We start from the raw sequence: 26,323 nt of genomic DNA, 5'->3' as shown, positions 1-26,323 counted from the left end.
TATACAACATTAGTAGTAAAGATGGTGTCTTGTCTTTGAATGAGTCTTCCTTGGCATGGATCATTTATAACTTTAACTTTAACGTCAGATGAACGTCGAACACGTGAGAAGGTAATATAAAGTTGTCCATGTCCAAAAACGGGTTCAGAGAGGTAGATGCCAACCTTGTCCATGGTTTGTCCTTGTGATTTGTTGATGGTCATGGCAAATGCAGGTTTAATGGGGAACTGTCGGCGTTTCAATGTAAAAGGTAATTCTAGGTCAGAACTCGTAAGGTCAATTCTAGGAATGAGAACAGTATTGTTAGCATGTGATCCTGTAAGAACTGTTGCTTGAATAACATTGTGTGTCATGGTGTTGACGACTAACCGTGTGCCATTGCATAAACCCTGTTTAGTGTTAAGGTTTCTTAATAGCATGATTATTGTTCCGTTTTTAAGGGTAAGGTTGTGTTGTGGTAATCCGGCCGGGTTAATAGTGTTCAAATATTCTAAGGGGAAATTCAGATGTTCATTGTCGTCATCAGAGTCAACTTTGTCAGAGCTTAGAAAGAGCCGTGTCTCTCCAGGAAGTAATGAAATGACCTGTGCATATTTGCGTTGTTGATTTGTTTCAGGGTGCACTGTTCCAATGCGATGCAATATTTGTCCACATATGCGAAAGCAGTATGGGCCATTGCCTTTTGGTGGCCTGATATGTACTCCGGTAGATGCAAAAGCAAATGAACTATTGTAGGATCTAATGCAGTTCATAAAGTTTTTACTTTCAGGCACATCGTTAGTTAGAAGCTTCTGTAGATATTCAGGATATGAATGTAAAGGAGGCAGTCTAATCTGCCCCTTTTGACAACAACGTGTAAATTCATTATTTGTATTGCCAGTTGTTTCTTCTGGGAAGTTAAGTGAATGACAATGATTGCAAATGACATTCATTAATCCCAATGAATTTTCCTCAATAGTGGACTCATTATTGAAGGCGTTGTCAGCCAACTGGCGTAAGCGTTTAGCAGGTGTCTGGCGTTGATGTCCGCGACGGGCATGTTTTGCTTGTGGCGTTTGAGTGCCGCGTTGTTGCATGTCCATTATTTGTGACCCGCTATTTTGGATTTTTAATTGATTCGCCTCCGCTTTGCGAAAAGTCCGTTTCAGTCTACGTCGTGCATTGTTTGTATCGAGCCTTGTCCGTTTTTGTATGTCGGTCAGTTGAGCTTTCTGCTTTTGGAGTCTTGCTTGCTTGTTTTCTGGCAGTTCATATGCGTGTTGTACACGTCTGCCTTCATTTATTCTGTCTCTTCGCTCCCTTTTTTGTATGTCTGAGACGCGAGCTCTTTCGGTTTGAAATCGTGCTTGTTTCGATGCAGCACTTTGAGACGCGTGCTGTATGCGTCTACGTTCATTGTGTCTGTCCATTTGGGCACGTCTCTGTAACGGGGTTACTTGAGCTTTGCGTTTTTTGATCCGAGACATTTTTTCTCCCGGAGTTTCCAAAGCGCGTTGTATGCGCCGCCGTGTATTTTGTTGTTTCATTCGTGTTCGTGTGTTTGGTCCCGTTATCCGATCCGAATCGTTTTGTACCCGTGACCGTGTATTCATGACTTGTTTGTTCCTCAGCATGCGAAATATGGATAAGTAATAAGGAGGATCGCACTCACTGTTAATATGGAGCCTTTTCTGCAGTTGAACGGTTAATAGTGCTTTATTGTAAGGAGATCCACCTATGCTGACACCTATGCTGCCTAGTGTGAAGGTGTTGAGATGACGTATGTTTAATATGGACGTTTCCTTTAGAAATGTGGCTTTGGGTGTCACTTCTTATTGATGTGTGTGTGGGGGTGGGGGTGGGTGAGGATTGTTGTTGCGCGAGCGTCTTCTTTCTTTTTGTGTTCCAGGGGCTTGTTGAATCCCCCTCTTTGTGTGTGTCCCGTCCGTTGCTTATAGGGTGTGTGGGGTGGTTTTGTGTTCTTTTTTTTTGTGTTCCAGGGGCTTGTTGAATCCCCCTCTTGGTGTGTGTCCCGTCCGGTGCCTGTGGGGGGGGGAGTGGGGGTGGGGGGGTGCCTTGCTGTTGTGCGCGAGCGTCTTCTTTTTTTTTGTGTGCTAGTTTCGTGTGCAATGGGTTTCGTGCGGCGCCTGCGTTTGACTACTTTTTTCTGTGCCTTTTCCTTTTTTCTTTGCTCGCGGCGCCTCATTTCTTTGACTCCTTTTTTCTGTGCTCACTCCTTTTTTCTGTGGTCTTGTCCACCTCTCGCGGCCCCTCATCCGCCTCTCGCGGCCCCTCATTTCTTGGGGCGCCTGCGCAGTACGTCTTTTTGCGGCTACGGCCCATGGCCGGATGTCCCTGCGTCCATCTGGTTTAGCATTCTCGGTTAGTAATATGGATAGCTTCATATAGCACAGTTTACAAATATATACAAACTTGTATGTGAAACAGTTTTTAAATAAAATGATTCATCTTAAAAGTTAAGTAAATACAAGGTTATTAAAAGTGGTTTAATGAGCACACTATCACCAATTAAATTACAGTGTTAAAGTTTATTCAGAGAATGGCAATGCTACAACTTTACTAGTTTGAACCTACTTAAAATTATAAATGATATTAAAATGTAGTCTATTATATCTGTTCTGGTTATTACTCAGAATTATGAGATTAAATTAAACCTACCCTTAACACATTTAAAACAATGGCTCAGATGGCAAATCTTACCTCTCTGGCATATGTTCTACATAATCTAACCATAAATTAATTTACACAACTCTTTAGGAATGAATTACATAGAATAAGAATGCAGTCAAGCGTCTAAACCAAGGGCTAGTAAACACACTTTAAAAAATACCATGTTATTAAATGTAAATTTATCAAAGAAGAGGTCTGAATTAATTTTAAAAAATCTCACTTGTAACAATTGCACAGAGCACACTGAATATTATAAAATCATCTTTGATTATGGTTCCCAATTTCATCTAAGTAGAAATGTTTATAACAACATCTTAAAAAAAATCAAATTTAGATAATAATGTTACAAAGAATTTACCATTTCTTTCTAAAGTCCTAAAATAAAATGTAGTCTTATAACTTGTTATATTTTTCCCAAAATATGATGTTAATGAACTATTACAGTCTGCCTTTTGTTCTGGTCAAAGAGTAGAATTTACAATTTAAAAAATATGAAATATATTTAACACATATTGTGATATTCTTTAATGCAATTTTGTTGTTAATTACCTCGTGTGTCTTGCTGTTAAGGTTAATGTCCCTGTGCTGATAAAAAAAGTGATGAATAGGTTTTAGTCCTAATAGCAACATTCAGCTCTACCGACTAAAGCATTCTAGAAGAACTATTAGACACTGTACTTCAATTGTTATTTCACTCCCTTATTCCAGCCTTTACTTAATTTGGTATTTTTCCCAATTTTGAAATATACTTTGTTTTTTTTTTAATCTGGAGGATGCTTAATTTATTAATAAAGCAAAGTTATAATTTTAATGGATTTTTGAGAGCTTTGTCACTGATTTAATGATGTGAAATAGTGTATGGGTAAAAATGAATTTTGAGTAAAAAAAAGGGTGAAAATGAATTTTGAGTAAAAAAAAAAAATAATAATAATAAAGTTCTTTTAACATATGGAAATTCTGCAAATAGCAAGATGCTACAGACAACCACAAATTCATACGGCTTAACTGAACACAAACATTAAATTATTGTATTTATACATTATTTATGATATCTATTGGCCAGCTAATAAATAAGCCAAAATTAAATGCCATTTCTTAATATGCAAGATAAATGTTACGTTTATTCAGCTGAACTGGGCAAAACGGACTACTAATACTTTTTAATCAGTGAGAGCAGATGTTTACTGTTAAATATGATTTTCACTAATTGATTATATACTGATCATATCGAAGGGCTTCTATCCTTGTTAGCTGTATCTCTTAACTATTAGCCTTTTGTCTTTAGCACTCATGGAAGTCATTTTAATTAATGCCTTTTGATTTGTGACTCAGTCCTGCTGTTATTTTTGCACAAGGTTAAGTATTGGTAAAAGAACCAGTATAATGTAGTGAAGCAGATTCTGACTCTGAAGAGTCCATTCATTAGTAATGTGTAAGGACATGAGTAATTAAGCTAATTAAGTACTTCTGTAATTAACAGTGCATTTAAGAAGTGAAATAAACAGCTGAAAGTCAGTCATCTCATTCCATGCATTGAGTGACTCCAGGCATGTGTCAGTAATGGCATTCTTCCCATCCTGAACTGGCTTTGTGATGTTGACTTTGACAAATCAAGAATGTTCAAACTGATCAAAATGACAGACAGTAGCTGGCACCATAGTGTTCCTTTCCCAAATTACTATGAGGATCAAAGGTTCATTTTTTGCAGTCTGTGTGGACTGTGTGTTACATTTTCCTCTCTTCTACTGTCAGCTGGCTTTAGCTAGGGATGCACGATAAATCTAATATTATATAGGCATCAGCAGATATTGAAATGAAGTATCACTTTTAGGTCTAATGTGAAGATTATTTCTAAAATTGTACTAGATCGATACGATGACACATTAATTTTAAGCCACAGAAGGACTACTGCTAACTGAACATTGTGTGGCGTGATGGATATAATGTCAGATACATGGTCATTTTCAACTTAAATACTAGTGACAATAACATAGTAGAATGTCACACATAATTCTGAAGCTGTCTTGGCATAATAAAATAGCAGATTTAATTAGTCATTTAAGAGGGCACCACCAGGACAAGTAGTGTCTACTTCTAAATTACCATAGAAGAACCTACACTGCCTGAAATGCAGCGTGCTGCTCCTGTCAGTAAAGTCCTTATTTGAGAAAGCAAAGACTTTCAGTCAAAATACCATGAAACCAACACCCATTACCCTTAATATATATTCACTGAAACAGTGTGTACTGTAACCATTTTAAACACCCAAAAATAAGATAAAGAGTTTAATTTGTTCCTAATACTAAGCTAATTGCTTACAATGAAAACATTTAAAAAACTTAATTTAACTTGTCTATGCAAATTTAAATCATCAGTTTTGTATAAACAAAATGCAGAAAAAAAGCAAATAAGTATACAGTAATCCCTCCTCTATCGCGGGGGGTTGCATTCCAGACCCCCCCGCGAAAGGTGAACATCCGCGAAATAGAAACCATATGTTTATATGGTTATTTTTATATTGTCATGCTTGGGTCACAGATTTGCACAGAAACACAGGAGGTTGTAGAGAGACAGGAACTTTATTCAAACACTGCAAACAAACATTTGTCTCTTTTTCAAAAGTTTAAACTGTGCTTCATAACAAGACAGAGATGACAGTTCCGTCTCACAATTAAAAGAATGCAAACATATCTTCCTCTTCAAAGGAGTGCGCGTCAGGAGCAGATAATGTCAGAGAGATAGAGAGAAAAAAGCAAACAATCAGAAATCAATAGGGCTGTTTGGCTTTTAAGTATGCGAAGCACCGCCGGACAACGCAGCTGCTAGGAAGGAAGCAATGTAAAGGTAGCCTTTCAGCATTTTTTTAGAGGAGCATCCGTATCGTCTAGTGGTGCGAACAGCCCCCCCTGCTCACACCCCCTCCGTCAGGAGCACAGAATGTCAGTGAGCATATGAGAGAGAGAGAGAGAGAGAGAAGAGAGAGAGAGAAAAACAAACAATTAAAAATGAATACATGCCGTTCGAGCTTTTAAGTATGCGAAGCACCATGCAGGAAGCATATCGCTTGACAAAACAGCCACATTTAAGCCCAGCAAGGAAGACAGCAATGTGAAGGTAATCTTTTAGTGTTTTTTGAGGAGTGGCCGTATCTTCTAAGGGTGCGAACAGCCCCTGTTCTCACAATATATTTGAGGAGTTTTATTTAATACGTAATACATGCTCTGATTGGGTAGCTTCTCAGCCATCTGTCAATAGCGTCCCTTGTATGAAATCAACTGGGCAAACCAACTGAGGAAGCATGTACCAGAAATTAAAAGACCCATTATCCGCAGAAATCCGCAAACCAGCAAAAAATCCGCGATATATATTTAAATATGCTTGCATATAAAATCCGCGATAGAGTGAAGCAGCAAAAGGCGAAGCGCGATATAGCGAGGGATTACTGTACCACTATTGATCTAGACACATAGAGCACAAATATGATTGGTTATCAGTATCAACCAAATTTTTTGCATATTGCTGAATCCTTAGCTTGATATTCAGTATCTATAAATTATCATCCATCCATCCATTTTCCAACCCGCTGAATCCGAACACAGGGTCACGCATTTACTTATTAAATTTCTCTGTACAAATTACATATTATTGCAACTTTGTGTTTAGAATTGGGTTATTCACTGCTGAGTTCTACTTTAAACAGAGATATAAAAAAAAAAGTGTATGGTACCACAAGCTACCCTGAGAATGGTACTATACAGTATAGTATACAAATGTACCAGCAATTATGATAGCTAAAACATTTTAACAAATTGCTCTAAGTAACCATAACAACTTAGTTTTATAATAATAATAATAATAATTAAAACTATTTTCAATTTCAAAACAAGTGCAACATTTCATGATGGTCTATCAGACCTTGTAGTGTAGTGTGTGGCACATTATTACAAAGCATTAGTCAGTGTGTTAGAAAGGACTGTTAGGTGTATCCTGTGTTTTATTGGGTTCTTAGTTGTGATAAATGTCCATGGAAAACATCTCAAGTTACTTACTCAATGTGTCAATTATCCAGTCATTTGTTCACAATGTCCAAAGCACATGCATGTTTTGCTAAAAAATTTAAATAATTCAAGAAAAATAAGTGTAGTGCACAGAGATCATAAAGTTTATGATACAACATGTTCAATGGAATCACACTTCTGAATTGAAGATGCACCCCTCTCTCTCTCTCTCTCTCTCTCACATTCATTTGTAACAGTGCTACTATTAGTTAAAACTGCATCTCCCAGCAGTCCCTGCAGGGGCAGTTGGGGTCAAAGGTGGTCAGAGGGGTTTAAGAGGAGGGCAATTGTCCAAGGGAAAAAAAAAAAAAAGTTTTTTTTTTTTTTTTTTTGTTGTATTTTGTGTTCCATTTACCTGTCGGACTGCCTCCTGTTGATTAAGTTATATTTAGTCTTTGTGTCCTGGATTGTGTCGTTGTTGGGGTCTGGATCGTCTTCTGTCTACCTGTGTGCTGAGGACTGATTGTGGACCATCCTGAACCATCCATCCGTCTTCACCCTTACAGTGTCTACTGGTAGGACTGTTTTTTTTATTCCCTTTCAGCGTGCAGATCTCTGTACTGTACTCACTATCGTCATCTTTCATTGCATCCGGTGTTGTTTCCATGGACTTTGATGTGTGGAGTTGTTTGTGTTTATATGTTTAATGTAATATCGCCGTAGGGATACAAGAATGGTACTATTGTTTTCATTTATATTATTTAATTTCATTATATTCTTAATTGTTGTTAGTTCCCAGTGTGCTTTATTTTGTCTCTGTTTTTGAGTGTGTGCGGGTCGGGCCAAGGCTGGGGGCGTCCCTGGGATCTCCTCTACAAAAATAAATAAATCACCGTCATCTTGACGGTGTGAATCTTCGCGGCACCAGACCGCTACACATTAGTCCAGAGTCCTGTTTTCAGCTCAAAACCTCGATCCTACTGAAGTTTGCTTATCATAGTGTGATCTCGGTTTCCCATGAAAATATGACATTTAAACTTTTTCTCAGCCATCACTACAAACAACATGGGTGAAGTAATAGATAAAAAGTATTAGGCATAGTATTCCCTATGCCTATTATGACTAATTTCATAAACTAATGTCATATTTGGGTACAACTCAAAATAGTTTTCTTCTGTTTGTTTTTCTCATCAAAAAGGCTGAGGTGCATGATGCACTGTTCTTGTTATCAGCATTTGTTAATAACAACCATAAAATCAAAATTAGACAAGGGCAGATTTTACTTTTGTGTTGTCTGCATGACAGCTCTAATCAGAAAGGCAGAATACAGGATAAGCCCAGAAAACATTGCATTCACAAATGAAAAGGTTTCAAAGTTTGTGTACTTTTCCATTGAATATGCAATGGGATGCACACAACACAGTTCTGACTTAACTGTCAGTATAGCTGAAATGCTTCCATTTTTTAATTATTAAATCATTTTTATAGTAATTTTTATAAGCACATTTTATTTGAACCAGAACAACTACACTGATATTAAGTTCGTCTTTGCCCATATGGATGTGCATTAAATTAATAAAACAACTTATGTTTAAATTTAAGTTGTCTGAACCAACTACATTAATATGTTCTTACTCACTAGCTTAGATCTTTGTTTTTATTTAATATCAGTTGTTATACACATTATTGTATTGTTTTTTCAGATTAATTGTTGCATTGTTTGCTGCCGCTGACTTTATTTTTCTGAAAATAAATCTTTAGAGGCATTGATCTTATGGGAAATTCTTACATTAGAGCCTACTGGATTCTGTTTCACTGCTGTGTGATCGGCTTTCCATGAAAATATGAGATTAATGTATTTTCACATTCTCTGCTACAAACACTGGGCAAGTAACAGAAAAAAAAATATTAATATTTTTTAATTTATATTTTAAATTATAAAAATACCAGTAACGGCGCACAGCACGATAACGTGCAGTGAATACACTTGACTTGAGCATTCATAGTTTTTATCCTCTTTCTCTGTACATTTAGCATTCATTTGCTCAGAGTTTGATGCGCTTGCTGCTTCCTGAGCAGATCTTCTTTTCTCCACTCTAGCGGCCCGTTGCTTCTCTTCTTTCATCGGCATCTTTTCGCATTAAAACTGATTAAGTTACTGTTTGTGTTGCAATTACTTAGTACGTTTTCCTTAATTTTTCACTTAAGCTGGCACTTAAGTGTTCAATCTGCCTCAAGAATGATTTAAGATATGAAGAGGTAGGGGAAGTGACGGCGAAGGTGGTAGGCATGAGAACGGCATCCGTACACATGCGCTGCAAGGCCACTGTGCTAGCCGCAGCCGAGAGTTGATTCTACAATAAAATAAAATAAATATAAAAAGAAGGAATAACCTTGGAGGTCAGTCATCACCCTGAAAGCAGATAGTAGACGTCACATAGTATATGTGTATCAAATTTCAGGTCAATAGTTCAAATGGTTTGCGAGCTACAGGTGACTTAAAATCCTGGACAGACAGACAAACGGACAGCCACAGTAGTGTACAGTAATCCCTCCTCCATCGCGGGGGTTGCGTTCCAGAGCCACCCGCGAAATAAGAAAATCCGCGAAGTAGAAACCATATGTTTATGTGGTTATTTTTATATTGTCATGCTCGGGTCACAGATTTGCGCAGAAACACAGGAGGTTGTAGTGAGACAGGAACGTTATTCAAACACTGCAAACAAACATTTGTCTCTTTTTCAAAAGTTTAAACTGTGCTCCATGACAAGACAGAGATGACAGTTCCGTCTCACAATTAAAAGAATGCAAACATATTTTCCTCTTCAAAGGAAACAGAGAGTAAAGCAAACAAATCAATAGGGCTGTTTGCTTTTAAGTATGTGAAGCACCGCGGCACAAAGCTGTTGAAGGCGGCAGCTCACACCCCCTTCGTCAGGAGCAGGGAGAGAGAGAGAGAGTTTGTTTTTCAAACAAAAATCAATACGTGCCCTTTGAGCTTTTAAGTATGCAAAGCACCGTGCAGCATGTCCTTCAGGAAGCAGCTGCACACGTCCCTATCGTCTAGGTGTGCGAACAGCCCCCCTGCTCACACCCCCCTACGTCACCGCAAGAGAGAGAGAGAGAGAGAAAGCAAGTTGGGTAGCTTCTCAGCCATCTGCCAATAGCGTCCCTTGTATGAAATCAACTGGGCAAACCAACTGAGGAAGCATATACCAGAAATTAAAAGACCCATTGTCCTCAGAAACCCGCGAAGCAGCAAAAAATCCGCGATATATATTTAAATATGCTTACATATAAAATCCACGATGGAGTGAAGCTGCAAAAGGCGAAGCGCGATATAGCGAGGGATCACTGTATAAGATTTTTAGTGAAGTACTCCCTAAACCTATTATGACTAGCTTCATAAACTAAACTAACTCATCTTGAGTACTGTGTGCAGTTTTGGTCTCCAGGCTACAAAAAGGACATAGCAGCACTAGAAAAGGTCCGGAGAAGAGCGACTAAGCTGATTACAGGGCCACAGGGGTTGAATTATGAGGAAAGATTAAAAGAGCTGAGCCTATAGAGTTTAAGCAAAAGAAGATTAAGAGGTGACATGATTGAAGTGTTTAAAATTATAAAGGGAATTAGTACAGTGGATCGAGACGGTTATTTTAAAATGAGTTCATCAAGAACACTGGGACAGTTGGAAACTTGTTAAAGGTAAATTTCACACAAACATTAGGAAATTTTTCTTAGACACTTGGAATAAGCTACCAAGTAGTGTGGTAGACAGTAAGACGTTGGGGACTTTCAAAACTCGACTTGATGTTTCTTTGGAAGAAATAAGTGGACACGACTGGCAAGCTTTGTTGGGCTGAATGGCCTGTTCTCGTCTAGAGTGTTCTAATGTTCTAATGACATACTCATCTACAATTCAACATCTTTTTTTCCTCTGTTATTCCTTAGCTGAAAGGCTGAGGTGCATGACACACTATTCTTATTATCAGGATTTGTTAACAACAGCAAAAAAATCTAGATTGAACAAGGGCAGATTTTACATTTGTGTTGTCATTAAGGCAGCTTTTTGACTCAAAATTACAAAAGTTTCTATTCTAAAGAACATGGAAAACATCTGTTGTGTCTGTATGATAATCAATGAATCAATTCAATAGCATCAAATGTTCTTTAGAACTAACAAACTAATTTACTTCTCCTGAAAACTCTTACAATCTACAAAAAAGAAATTATAAACTGCTTGCAAAATAGACTGTGCTTGGCAAAAGACAAAGAAATCCAGAAATCCTCACTGCTTCACAGTTTCCAAGGACTGACTGACAGATATTTAAAATGTCATCTTGTATTGATATAAAAATCCTAATGTTCAAAACTAACAATACTGAACTGTCCTTTAAATCAATATATAAACTAAGAAAATGGACTGAAAAAAATAACTCAAAATGTGAACTGTGGGAACTAACACTGATTACCCTGCCAGCAATAAAGAAACCTGAGTAAACAGCCAGCAATTAGAAAATTTGGATTTTATGAGAACAAAGTCTCCTTGAACTTTTTAACTCTGGGAATTTTAATCCCATATTAAACACACTCTGTGTATATTTTTAAACAATGGTTGTAGGTTTTTAAATTCTGTATTTTTACTGACTTGAACATTATATCTTTTAGATAATTCTTTTAGCATCTTGAAGAGTTTGTTCATTTATTAGACCTGGGGTAATTAGAATCGTAACGGAAAAACAACCTGGAAAAGCCAAACAACTATTGATTACTCATGTAATTTTCTGAATGTGAAGTTAGACCTTTAAGTTTGGGTACATGCTGGGCAAGAAGGAAGGAAGAAAAGTAGGCAGAGCAGAGCAGGACAGAATAGAGAAAAGCAAGAACAGCTGAGAAGGAGAAGAGCCCAAAGAAACTGACATGGACCTCTGCGGAATTAACACCAATCTGAAGCAACTCTGCATCCGGACTTTAAAAGACTCATCTTCCATCAGCTTAATTTTCTGCATATAAGTATTTTCAGTAAGACTCCTTTTTCAAATACATTTCGTAACTTTTGTCTCTTTTTAAACACATTTCCTACATTTGCTACCATCGGTTTTGCTGTGTTTTAATAAATGTTGCTTTATATTGCCGGAGCCCTTGCCTGGCCGGGACACTGCCACACTGGAAGGACTAGGGGAGGGAGCATATCCAAAGCAGTACCTCCCCCGGAGCGTTAGGTGGCAGCCCCCCTGGGTTGCAGTGGTGGGCCGGACTCCCGCAGGGCTCCATGGGAATTGGAGTTAGATATAGCCCTTTTGGGACATGTGGGCACCGCAGCTACTGCTGAGCCCTGGAGTGCAGTTCTTCCACCACACATGGAAGTTCTGCCAGAAATGCATCAACAAGCACCTAGAGCACTTCTGGGTGCCTTATAAAAGGAGCCAGCAGATACTACTCTGGGAGCCAGTGTCGGGAGGAGGAAGACGAAGCTTGCCTGGAGGAGTGGAGGAGGAAAAGGAAAGCAGAAAGAGAAAGAAAAAGTTGTGTTGTGTTGTGTCAGGTTGGTGGAGCGGTGGGTGACAAATATTTTATACTGTTTAATTGGGTCAAGGTACAGTGCATCCGGAAAGTATTCACAATGCATCACGTTTTCCACATTTTGTTATGTTACAGCCTTATTCCAAAATGGATTAAATTCATTTTTTTCCTCAGAATTCTACACACAACACCCCATAATGACAACGTGAATAAAGTTTACTTGAGATTTTTGCAAATTTATTAAAAATAAAAAAATTGAGAAAGCACATGTACGCAAGTATTCACAGCCTTTGCCATGAAGCTCAAAATTGAGCTCATGTGCATCCTGTTTCCCCTGATCATCCTTGAGATGTTTCCGCAGCTTAATTGGAGTCCACCTGTGGTAAATTCAGTTGATTGGACAGGATTTGGAAAGGCACACACCTGTCTATAGAAGGTCCCACAGTTGACAGTTCATGTCAGAGCACAAACCAAGCATGAAGTCAAAGGAATTGTCTGTAGACCTCCGAGACAGGATTGTCTCGAGGCACAAATCTGGGGAAGGTTACAGAAAAATGTGTGCTGCTTTGAAGGTCCCAGTGAGCACAGTGGCCTCCATCATCCGTAAGTGGAAGAAGTTCGAAACCACCAGGACTCTTCCTAGAGCTGGCCGGCCATCTAAACTGAGCAATCAGGGGAGAAGGGCCTTAGTCAGGGAGGTGACCAAAAATCCGATGGTCACTCTGTCAGAGCTCCAGAGGTCCTCTGTGGAGAGAGGAGAACCTTCCAGAAGGACAACCATCTCTGCAGCAATCCACCAATCAGGCCTGTATGGTAGAGTGGCCAGACGGAAGCCACTCCTTAGTAAAAGGCACATGGCAGCCCACCTGGAGTTTGCCAAAAGGCACCTGAAGGACTCTCAGACCATGAGAAAGAAAATTCTCTGGTCTGATGAGACAAAGATTGAACTCTTTGATGTGAATGCCAGGCATCGCGTTTGGAGGAAACCAGGCACCGCTCATCACCAGGCCAATACCATCCCTACAGTGAAGCATGGCGGTGGCAGCATCATTGCTGTGGGGATGTTTTTCAGCAGCAGGGACTGGGAGACTAGTCAGGATAAAGGGAAAGATGACTGCAGCAATGTACAGAGACATCCTGGATGAAAACCTGCTCCAGAGCACTCTTGACCTCAGACTGGGGCGACGGTTCATCTTTCAGCAGGACAACGACCCTAAGCACACAGCCAAGATATCAAAGGAGTGGTTTCAGGACAACTCTGTGAATGTCCTTGAGTGGCCCAGCCAGAGCCCAGACTTGAATCTGACTGAACATCCCTGGAGAGATCTTAAAATGGCTGTGGACCAATGCTTCCCATCCAACCTGATGGAGCTTGAGAGGTGCTGCAAAGAGGAATGGGTGAAACTGGCCAAGGATAGGTGTGCCAAGTTTGTGGCATCATATTCAAAAAGACTTGAGGCTGTAATTGCTGCCAAAGGTGCAGCAACAAAGTATTGAGCAAAGGCTGTGAATACTTATGTACATGTGATTTCTCAGTTTTTTTATTTTTAATAAATTTGCAAAAACCTCAAGTAAACTTTTTTTCACGTTGTCATTATGGAGTGTTGTGTGTAGAATTCCGAGGAAAAAAATGAATTTAATCCATTTTGGAATAAGGCTGTAACATAACAAAATGTGGAAAAAGTGATGCGATGTCAATACTTTCTGGATGCACTGTATATTGTTAAGAGCACCTGGTGTGGGTTACTGCCATATTCCTACAGGGGTTAGCAGTTGAGAACAGACATCTTCAATACAAAACAGCGCTGTGATCAGGGACCTGCTTTGGAGATTGGCACAGGTATAGCTCAGATCTGAGGACAACCGTCTGGTCTGCTTGTGCACAGCTAGTTAGTCCCTTAGCTTAAGTCAACTGTCCGCATCCAGGTAAGGCTGTACATGAGGGGCGCTATAAAACAGATACCTAACACTTATATAAACAATACAGTTAACAATAACTGTATCTTGGATGAACCAAAACAATGAACACAGGAATCTTTATAATAATATAGTCAAGGTAAGGTAATAAGAGCTCCTGGTGTAGACGATTGCCATACTCCTATAGGAGTTAGCAGCTGAGGAAAAGAAGTTTTCCAATAAGAGCAGCATGGTAAGCAGGAATCGGCTTTGGTGATTGGTACAAGTGTAGCTTAACCATTTGGTCTGCTTATGCTAAGCTAGTAAGTCTCGTTGCTTAAAGCAGTTGTAATACTGTACATGTATGGCGCTATAAAGCAACTATATTAAGGCAAAATTCCAAGATAAACCACATCTGAAATAAATGAAAGTGTGTCTTAGACTTCTGGAGAAGTGCGTAACTTACACCCGAAGTGTGCCTTGGTAATTTAAACAAGCCAAGGTCTAGGATTCACTACTTCTCAAGCACGTATTTTTAAGAGAGTAAGCGCTTTCTAGGAGCATAACATCTAAAAATGGCAGAGATCCAGGAGCTCAAAAACATATTAACATAATTAGTAATAACAAATTTACAATACACTGTATTTAAAGTAACACAACACAAGTGCTTTAAAGACTTTTATTCAGCACACTTTGAAAATAATAAAAGAAGGGCAAGTCAGCAATGAAACAACATTCAGCAGGTCAATTATAAGGGTTTTCAATGAGATCAATGGCTTTAATAAAGCTTAGGGTTAGTTGCCAGTAATGTAAGAATTCAAGAAGATCTGCAAGAGCTTTTGCTTAGAGGATTCCTTCACATTCCCAAATTTCAACACTACAATCTTGTTTTTCATGCAAAAACAATTTGAATCCATAACATATTTACTCAAATAATAGTCTTCTCAGTTATCATATGTATTCTGCCATTTTAATGAAGCAATGTAAAATGTCTTGAGAAATGGTGGCAGAGGGAATACTTGTGCTTATCTAAAAATATATTTTTTTTTTTAATTTGAAAGAAAAAATAAGTAGTTACTTGAAAAAGTAATTCATTTTTGGTGAAAATAGTTTAAAATGAAATCGCTGCATCAGCATATATCATTGCTACTACACATCTATATCACCTTTGGTCTTTCATAGACTTTCAGTAGCTAGTCCAATGAAGAGAGTTTATCCCACCTTACCACCTTAACACACAGTCATGGGCCCACCTCTTCAATCACTTTGGACTGCACTATACACTTACATGCCTTTCATCTCTATATTGGCATTTCATTTCAGTATCTTTTTACTCTACTTCACTTTTTACTGGATCATTGGCATAACAGGAAGCTCTGGCATTACCTCACATAATGTCGTGTAGCCCATTTTCCTCACTAACAGTGTATTTTTGAAATGTGATTTTTTTATTTTCATGATGCGACTTAGGAACAACAATTCAATGGCTAAAATAGACAAATTCAAGCATTTTCTCCATCTTATTTATCTTAATCTTGGTTGATTTGCATCAAACATCAAGCTATAAGCAACAAGCACTATTAAGTAACTTTCTTTTTTTCCTTCCACAATGGCAAGTTTAAAAACCAGTAGTCTAAACCATGAGTCTTTATATATAAAAAAAAAAAAAAAAAAAAAAAAAAAGGTTTGATGGGTGTTTTAACTTCCCATGATTCAGTATTACAAAATTATATCTCTCCATTATAAAAAAAAAATCTTGGGAGAGAGACGAGACGTGATCTTCCCAGAAGAAAATTTGACATCCCACGAGACGCGGCAGTGAGATAACATTTAAAACAAGTTCACGGACATCTAACCTAGCAGTTGTTGGAATGCTTTTGGCAGACAGACATCATTTGCTCCCAGCTCTTAAAACAACGAAACACACAGCTCGCAAGCAGCAGCAAGCCAGCAGATGATCCGACCGCTTCTCCTTAGCGTGCATTAAGCCCCAAATTCACAACGCGATCGACAGAGATGCGAAAGTAGCAAAAGGACCGCTGCTGTACAGGCTTTTAAATTATCGACGTGCAGCGCGACAAGCAGAACACTCAGCGTGCCAGCAGCAGCAGCAACAAGCCAGCAGATGATCCAACCGCTTCTCCTTAGCGTGCATTCAGCCACCTCCCCTTCACAACACGAGCAGCATTATACACCCTGCGAGAAAGAGATTTAACCACGCCCGGGGCCAGAAATAAAGGACAAGTATTGTTTTTACAAAAGTTTTACCGTAAAAGTGAAAATAATGCATATGTAACAATTCCCATGAAAATAACAATATCTTTAAATTGTATATCTGGTAAACCAAACCCGGGTTGGGTGAGCGAAGTGAGCAGAGCCCCCTAGTACAAGCAAAAATAAAATGGTGATATTTCTACTTATCACATACGAAAAGAGTTATAAACATAACATCGATCAGCAAATGGGTCCTACCTTCTAGTCTTTCATCAATAATGCGCATGCTTCTCTTAAAGGCATCCTCTGCCTTCTGTAGACTCTCCTGAGATTGGTCAGTCTCATTGCGGTATAAGAAAGTGCGACCAATGGTTGCCCAGGCCCTCTGCTCTTCTGGGTCATTACCAACTGATCGAGCAAGTGCCAGGTGCTGACGCTGATGCTATCCATAAGAAAAAAAAATTTAAAATTTTACATCAGCCGACATCCTTGAAAACATCAAGATTTAATCAAACGCTTGTATTGGAATGTTAATTTTTATGAAGAACTCTCAAGAAAGATTCTCTTTCTCTAGAAAGGAATTAACATAATGGCAGGGTAAAGTTGTGGAATAAGAAAATGGGAGGAACTGGGCCATACAGGGTCAAGGATTAAGGACTGAGTTTGCTCCACACTCTGGATTGGCATATAGCTATCCCATGTGGGCTGAGTCTGAAGTTCAGTGGTACTTGAAAATGGTCAGAAACAGACATTTATTGTGAATTATGCATTACTGAAGAATATTTAACTGTAATGAAAGTATTGCTACCTAAACAATTCAGTCAACGATATCACGGAGGGTTTCACACTGCAGCATAAAACAAACAAATCAAAGCATGAAGGCTTTTAATGCACTAAAGTCTGTGTGTGACACATGCACCTTGACAGATTGGGGCAGACCTTCAGTGCCTTGTCATAGTTGCCCAGTTCTGCAAAGCACTCCCCGATCTTCCTGTGTGCAACAGCCTTGCCGATGACATCATTCAGGGTATCAGACAGGTGTAGCTCTTGAAGATGCTCCTCAATTGCTGCACTAAAGTCTCCTGTAGAAGCAAAGGGCTATGGTTATCTAAAAGTCAGAGAAATAAAAAAAATAGCTTAACATACATGTATTAAATAGAAATACATATTTATTTCATACACAGACTGGTTGGGTGACATAGGGAGGTAAGACAGTGAGCCTGTGGCACACGTCAAACCAGTAACCCAATGGTCTACAGCGGAGTGCCTTAGCTACTAAACCACTGCCTCTATAGTTTCATTAGGCTGATGTTAATAAGACAACGGAACATGTGCTTATCTTTAGTAAAACACCCGAAAATAGTAATGCTTAAAATAGCATTTAGAACTTGCATTTTACAACAATAGTATAACAAAAATGACTACATACAGCAATGTATAAAATGTATGTCATTCTGGAGTCCTTCATATTGACTTAGATTTTTGCCATGAGATAAGATCTAGAAGCAAACCAGGAGCTTATTCAACCGAAAAAATACAAAGACATCCAGCCATATGTATAGATTCATAAAGATTCTGCAAAAATTCAAGGGCCACATTTTAAGATAGACGTCAAAGCATCATGACTGGCTGAGCAAGAGAAGCAGGCAGAATAAGAAATGACCACACACCAAATGGTCCTGCAGTTCATGTAATGAAATTACCTTCCCCAGTAAAAGAAAACTGTCATAACAACTAAACATTTTGAGAGAGCCGGACAGATGGCGTCAACAAATGCAGGTCTCCCCCTTGATGTTCATAGGGACCCTCTTATCTAATGAGGTTCATAGCCAGGCTTGCCGAGGAAGCATGATCCTTATAGAGTCTCCTTTTTGGGTATTGCATACCCTGAACAATGCCTAGATGATCACAGCTACTGCCGAAGAGTCAATCGAACAACATACACAATTTAGTCATTAAAAAGCTGACTTAACAATCAATCAATCAATCAATAAATAAATAAATAAACCTTCAAGACATCACCATTTTACAGATGATTTGACAGTGCAAACATGCTTCAAAATTGCAGGCTCATTACTTCATACTGATCTCCTGCATGTACTTCTGCATCGTTTCAGGTCTACTGTCAGCAAAGGTGAACACATCAAGGAGTTTTTATAATTTATTAGGTACACGCATATAGACACACACACACACTATACACACACACAACAGTGCTGTGAAAGAGTATTTGCCCCTACCTGATTCTATTTTTTTTACGTTTGCCACACTTAAATGTTTCAGATCAAACAAATTTAAATATTAGACAAAGATAACTGAAGTAAACACAAAATGCAGTTTTTAAGTGATGATTTTATTTATTAAGGAAAAAAAAAAAGTCAACTAGAAATTTCTCTTGGTGTTACTTCCACACACATAACAAAAGTAAATACAATTAACTCCACACAAAAGAATACATAAAAACCATCCCAACATTATATACCTGTATAACTGTTGATAATATACTGCACAAAAGAAAAATAAAACAAGTTGACAGTGCAGAAATACACTTATGCCTAGTAATAGATCAAGCAAGTCTTTAAGCAGTAAATATGATTTTGTGGTTAGGAAAAAACAGAATCAGAGACTGTGTTTAACCAAAATGAGTGCAGTGGAAACGAAAATTATTATGTGCCTAGTAATGCTTGTTTTAATTGACCAGCAAAGTTTTTGTGATAGTAATAACTAAATAAAAAGATAGTTACCCAGGGGAGTACAGTCTTAAATTATATTTCCAGCACGGTTTCTGACCCATGATGCATACAGGTTCTCAATAGAGTTCACTTTTAGTCCCACAATCCTTTTTGCTGTCCAAAATACATGCTGCAGTGAAAGCTTTGAGTGAGCAGATTCACTGCCATACCAGAAAATTACGGAGAAAGTGATGATGCTTTTCCAATGATGGCTCAATAAAATCGAACCAGCACTGACTAGGAAAGGTTAAACTCCAGAGCTCTTTTGACAAGAGAAGCTTGCTTTTCTCCCAGTTCAGCATATGAGTAATAGATGAGCCAAGAAATGAAAATGATTCCACCCTGTTGACAGTGATATTATTTAGAATTTGGGGAATAGGGGGTAAGCAGTGTCTTTTTAAAAGGTGCAACTACTTCATTTCCCCCCTCCCCCCAAGTATTTAAGTTGAGATTTGAGGGTGCACCAACTATCCAGCCGATCCATCTCGCTATGATATGGCAACTCATTTCTAAATGTATTTAGGACAATCAAAGTGGTATCATTGGCAGATTTCAGCAATTTAACATGGGGGGCTGGGGGGTGCAGTCATTAGTGTAGGTAGAGAAAAGGAGAGGGAACAGAAAACAGCCTTGAGATGACCCTGTGTTCTGGGTCAGGAGCCCTGACTAATATTTGCCCAATTTCACAGTATGTCACCTGTTTCTTAGAAAGTCAGGGATCCGAAGACATTTAGCACAATATACACTCATATTTTGAGACATTTACCATGAAGCTGCTCTGGAATGGTTGTGTTAAATACAAAACTGAAATCCACAAATAAGATCCTGATATAAGTAGCTGGACAGCCATATTAACTACATTCTTAACTGACCTGTTGGCAGACTGTGGTGAAGGAGAAAAATCTGTCAAGACTCAATAGGCTAATCATTTTAACAGAGGTCAGCACTACCGGCCTGTAATAATAATTTAAAATGGAAATATTTTGCTTCCTGGGCACAGAAATGATTGTGGATTCTTTTAAATAAACATTTCTGTAAGCACAGGTGCTAACTGGAACAGGGGAGAGTCCCAAGGCTTTGGAAAACATCTTGCATCACCCCAGTCCCAAAGGTATCACGTCCTAGTGAGCTGAATGACTTCCGGCCTGTTGCTCTGACATCACATGTGATGAAGACCATGGAGAGGCTGCTGCTTCACCACCTGAGGCCACAGGTTCAACACGCCCTTGACCCTCTGCAGTTTGCATATCAGGAGAAGGTGGGAGTGGAGGATGCCATCATCTATATGCTACACTGATCCCTCTCCCACTTAGACAGAGGCAGTGGTGCTGTAAGAATTATGTTTCTAGACTTTTCTAGCGCCTTCAACACAATCCAACCTCTACTCCTTAGGGACAAGCTGACAGAGATGGGAGTTCATTCATACCTGGTGGCATGGATCGTGGACTATCTTAAAGACAGACCTCAGTATGTGCGTCTTGGGAACTGCACGTCTGACATTGTGGTCAGCAACACAGGAGCGCCACAGGGGACTGTACTTTCTCCAGTCCTGTTCAGCCTATATACATCGGACTTCCAATACAACTCGGAGTCCTGCCACGTGCAAAAGTTCGCTGATGACACTGCTATCGTGGGATGCATCAGGAGTGAGCTGGAGGAGGAGTATAGGGACCTAATCAAGGACTTTGTTAAATGGTGCGACTCAAACCACCTACAACTGAATACCAGCAAAACCAAGGAGCTGGTGGTGGATTTTAGGAGGCCCAGACCCCTCATGGACCCTGTGATCATCAAAGGTGACTGTGTGCAGATGGTGCAGACCTATAAATATCTGGGAGTGCAGTTGGATGATAAATTAGACTGGACTGCCAATACTGATGCTCTATGCAAGAAAGGACTGAGCTGACTATACTTCCTTAGAAGACTGGCATCCTTCAACATCTGCAATAAGATGCTGCAGATGTTCTATCAGACGGTTGTGGCGAGCGCCCTCTTCTACGCGGTGGTGTGCTGGGGAGGCAGCATTAAGAAGAAAGACGCCTCACGCCTGGACAAACTGGTGAGGAAGGCAGGCTCTATTGTTGGCATGTAGCTGGACAGTTTAACATCTGTGGCAGAGCGACGGGCACTCAGCAGGCTCCTATCAATTATGGAGAATCCACTGCATCCACTAAACAGTATCATCTCCAGACAGAAGAGCAGCTTCAGCGACAGACTACTGTCACGGTCCTGCTCCACTGACAGATTGAGGAGATCGTTCCTCCCCCAGACTATGCGACTCTTCAATTCCACCCGGGGGGGTAAACGTTAACATTTAACATTATACAAAGTTATTGTCTGTTTTTTACCAGCATTATTATAAATCTTTAATTTAATATTGTTTATTGTATCAGTATGCTGCTGCTGGAGAATGTGAATTTCCCATTGGGATTAATAAAGTATCTATCTATCTATCTATCTATCTAACTGACCAGTGCAATGTCTTAACTCTGAGTGCCGAATATTTTTCCCAAAAAAATCAGTTTTCTGAAAAGCACACAAAGCAATGGTTTCACACATAAGTCAATATAAAACGTCTGATGCTATGTGCTGTGGCTGCTGTTGGCGCATACTTGTCATTTCTGGCGGCAGTGACTGCATGGGCGCACCTTGATGGTCAGCAGGAATGCATGGTGGGCCAGATGCCTGGCTGTTTTTGCACAGCAGGTGGGTGGCGGTGGAGATTGCAGTGTGATACAACATGGTTTGTACCTGGTGGTCCTCCCAGGCAAACACTGCTGTAGGCGCATCAGCTACACGAAAGTGTTCAGCACCACGATCAGATGATGCTGGTACCTCACTTTCGTTTTTGATATCCACCTCCAGATCACTTGCTTCAAGCTTGGAGTCTAATGAGTAACTTTCCTTCTAGCAATGGGAGTCAAACTAAAACGTAAGGGTAAGTTTTGTTGCAGTTTACAGCCAATTACCGTCCTCTACTCCTGAATTTTGACAAAAGTTGACATCAGCCCTGAAAGAGTTAATGTGATGTGAGAGACAGGGCCTGGCTCAGGAGCTTTATGACATTTTTGTTTCTGAAAGAGCAAACATAGTTCATGCTCAGAAGTGTGTGAGCTAGCTGGACTTTAAGAGAGATAAGTCAGATAGTTCATTGTCCTGAGAGGTGGAGGGAAGTTTCTCAAACCTGAAATAAGAACTGTTCTGCCAATTGTATAGTGAGGGTTTGGTTTAGTATTTGGTCATGGAAGTGGGGCTTGCATTTGTAACCAGTTATCATTTGTAAAGCATCCCAGACAGAGAAGAAATCATTGGTAGAAAAAAAGAAAAAAACGAAGAAATTTGAACTATCGCAATCTCTATCCTGCATTAGTCATTATTAGGTCACATATGAGTTGCTCCTGCAATTTTTTTTAAATTATCACTAATGTTTATAAGAACATTTTTCATATTATATAATTACTATTTTTATATAATAAATTGTGACAAATGTATTCCAATTCAAAAAAAAAAATTAAATGGCGCGCAAAATGCAAGTCAAAGAAACTACCTATACTAATATATCTTTACGGTGTTCTTCAATGACCGATTCAGATTACCGTAATGACAATCAAATGTAAAATCAGAAAGACACGTGCTGTTACAGGGAGGCCACTGTGTAAAACCATTTGTATTGAAGGCAGATATGTAAATAAAAACATCGACCTTCTTCCAGATGTTTAAAATCACAAATTTCACGCATACCCAGTACATGTCAAAGGGACCAAAAATTGTCCGTTCTTATTAGGGACTGCACAATCAAAGCACATTCAATAGACGTTTCAGCCAACTACTCACCTTGTCAGTTAAAGCACCAGGATATATGATCCTGGGTGCTTTTTAAAAGTATACTAATGTTTTGTTGTGAAATAAAAAAAATATCAGTAGAGTAATAAATTAATATCTTGGAATGGAAATTATCACTCCTATAAATCCGGACATGTCTTCATGCTTTACTAACGTCATAATATACCGTACATTCCACTGAAATTCGTAATGCTGTGACAGGAGATTCACCCAGAGCGAGTAGTACAAATTTCTGCTTAGCCCTCAATAAGAAATGGCTTGTTTATTATTCGGGTCGGCATACTCATAAGATCTTAAGTATTTTAGCGAGGATGACCAATAACAGCCAGGTTTGAGAGAATATGGGAGTATTCATAAGCGTGTCCTGTGATGAAATGACATCCCAGGGCTGATTTACGAAAAGGGGATGGCTAGTACAGAGACACTGCCGAATGTGTCCGTTGTTAAATGTTCGGCGAAAAATCAAGTTTACTTACCTCTGTTGGCTAGTAGCTCTCCCAAACGATTGCACACGTTCGCCTCTTCTCTCAGATCTTTGTTACGCTGAGCTTTACCCTTCGCCCGTTGAAGGTCTGCAAAAGAGAAAAGTTGAAAAGTCGCCGTACACGCGGACGAATCAAAAGGCTCTACTCTTTACCATTTGATCCCCCAAACAAAGTGAACCGCTGAATCGTATTGTACTCACGTCTAATGTCCTTTTCGCAGCTCATCTTGGAAATAGCAACTTACTGCGACTCTGGCCCGCCGATCTCTTCATTATTCTTGTTACGCAGCTCCCGCGCGCAGCACACACTAATACTGTCATTGGTGGCAGTATACGGTTACGAGCAGCGCAGCACCAATCATTTGAAATTGACTCGCCCAACGGATTTTTATTGGTTTGTGGATGCGGAAAGGGGAGAGTATAGCACCAATCACTTCCTCCTTGGCTCTTCGGATAATTTACAAGAGAAGACCTGTCAGCATTTCCCAGAATCCCGCTGCCTCTCTCTAGGGCTGGCCATTCGCGCAAAACGTCATATAGGGAGGAGCACGTAAAATGCTCGCTAAATTGTCTGAAAGCGAGCGAACCATCCATTCGAGATTCAGGTGAAAGTTTTTACTATATATATATATATATATATATATATATATATATATATATATATATATATATATATATTATTCGTCGTAGTAAACGACAACAATGTAGATAAAGGATAATTACAACAGAATAATATTACAGTGACAGTCAAGTAAGGTGGCAGAGGTAATTGCAACACTGAAGATAATCTGCAGATACTGTATCATTAGCTCCTTTGAAAGGTTCCTGCCATCGTGCTGTGATCCTAGCCTAGATTAAACGAGATTGAAAACGAATGGAGAGGTATTTTTCAAACTATGAATGGAATTTAGATAAAATTTGTTACATTTTAAAACTACTGAAACTACATTGTAAAAATCATTTTGTTTATTGGATATCAACTTGATGCAGAAGTGAGTATAGATAAGTATTCCATTAATTTGAAACCTTGCAAAATCTAGCTAAACGTCATAGCTCTTAATGGCATCAGCGTTAAAAGTCTATGGAATAAAGTTTTGCAGGTCTAACCAAAAGAATCCTTAAAAATATCTGACCCTCTGTCCTTGCTGGATCTATTTCTGATCTTTTTCTATCTTCTCCTTTCCCATCCACATTAGATAGACTTATTGAGTTCACTATAACACAGCCCTCAGGTCAGAACTAAATAAAATAGCTCATTTGAAACGCAGAGAGGTGTCCTTTAAGCATTCAACATCATGGTATAATTCAGCATTACGATCTATAAAAAACAAAAGACCAGTGCCTTGAGAGAGTGCCACTTAAGACTGGCCTCACTGTGCATTTCCAGGCTTTCTTTGACCATCAACATACTTACATAGATGAAGTAACTGCAGCCAACAATGCTATAGCAGTATAACACAGTGGCCATGATAACCCAAAGTTGTTGTTCTGTTTTTAATAAACTACTTCACCCTGCACCCTGCCTATGCCTTCTTTAAATGAAAATTGTAAAAAAGCCTTCATTTTTTTATGATACAATTAAAAACCTAAATAATGAAGCAAGCCTGTCCTTCTTTTGTATCTTTCCCTGCCTTCCCTCCCTTTCAGCTCCTGTTTCAAATTTTCACCAATTTCATCAACATTTAATAATGACGTGCTTTGATGAGGCCTGTCCCTGCACCCCAGTCAAATCCTACCTTCATGTCATAATATCATATGTGAATTTCCCCTTGGGATTAATAAAGTATCTATCTATCTATCTATCTATCTATCTATCTATCTATCTATCTATCTATCTATCTATCTATCTATCTATCTATCTAATACTGACTGTTAAAACAATACAGTAATAAATACAGTGGGGAAAATAAATATTGAATGTGTCAATATTGTTCTCGGTAAATACATTTCTAATGGAGCTACTGAAATGAAATTTCAATATAATAATCCACACATACAAAGAAATCTAAATAAATAAATCCATAAATTAAGTTATGTGTAATAAAGTGGAATGACACAGGGAAAAAGAATTGAACACATGAAGAAAAGGAGGTGCAAAAAGGCTTGGAAAGCCAAGAAACCAGCTGAAATCTGTCCGTATTTAGGAAGCAATCCTGCCCCCTGTCCGTGCAAATTAGTATCAGCTGGTTTAGTTCTAATTGATGGCCTATAAAAGGTTTCTCATTACCAAGGTATCGCACAAGAAGCATCTCATGAAGGGTAAAAGCAAAGCAAAAAAAAAAAAAAAAAAAAAAAACACACCACAACAACCCCCTCTCTCAAGACCTTTGCAACCTTATTGTTGTAAAACATACTGATGGCTTTGGTTACATATGTATTTCTAAACTTCTGAATGTTCCAGTGAGCACCATTGGGGCCATAATCTGGACGTGGAAAGAATATCATTTCAAAAGAATAATCAGAGCTGTCCAAGAGCCAAGGACCACTCACATAGGGCTTCAGAAATACCTGGAATTAGCAGGTACAGTTGTTTCAAAGAAAACAATAAGTAATGCATTCAACAACATTTATTTATATAGCACATTTTCATACAAAAAATGTAGCTTAAAGTGCTTTACATAATGAAGAAAGGAAAATAAAAGACAAAGTAAGAAAATAAGACAACATTAATTAACATAGAATAAGAGTAAGGTCCAATGGCCAGGGAGGACAGAAAAAACAAAAAAAAAACTCCAAACGGCTGGAGAAAAAAATTAAATCTGCAGGGGTTCCAGACCATGAGACCGCCCAGTCCCCTCTGGGCATAAACTCAACCTCTATGGCCTCCACTCCTGAAAAAAAAAAAGCATGTTGAAGCTCGTTTAAAGTTTGCTGCACAACATTTGGACAAGCCAATGAAATACTGGGAGAATATAGTCTGGCCAAATGAGACCAAAATTGAACTCTTTGGATGTCATTGCACA

General features: G+C 38.9%; 1 protein-coding gene across 1 annotated transcript in view; it reads right to left on the bottom strand.

The window, feature by feature from the left end:
• Positions 1-23,784, bottom strand: part of tonsl (tonsoku-like, DNA repair protein) — a 103,112-nt gene extending 79,328 nt beyond the window's left edge. Inside the window, exons 1-4 of the mRNA XM_028817465.2 lie at positions 23,562-23,784; positions 23,353-23,448; positions 17,241-17,383; positions 16,560-16,743 (exon numbers count right to left, since the gene is read on the bottom strand). Coding sequence (XP_028673298.2) covers positions 16,560-16,743; positions 17,241-17,383; positions 23,353-23,448; positions 23,562-23,586 — 448 coding nt within the window. The 5' untranslated portion in view covers positions 23,587-23,784. The remainder of the gene's footprint in view (positions 1-16,559; positions 16,744-17,240; positions 17,384-23,352; positions 23,449-23,561) is intronic.
• Between the last annotated feature and the right edge of the window lie 2,539 nt (positions 23,785-26,323).

Source organism: Erpetoichthys calabaricus, chromosome 13, assembly GCF_900747795.2.
Source record: "Erpetoichthys calabaricus chromosome 13, fErpCal1.3, whole genome shotgun sequence".
NCBI lineage: Eukaryota > Metazoa > Chordata > Cladistia > Polypteriformes > Polypteridae > Erpetoichthys > Erpetoichthys calabaricus.
This window is presented reverse-complemented; position numbering and strand designations above follow the sequence as displayed.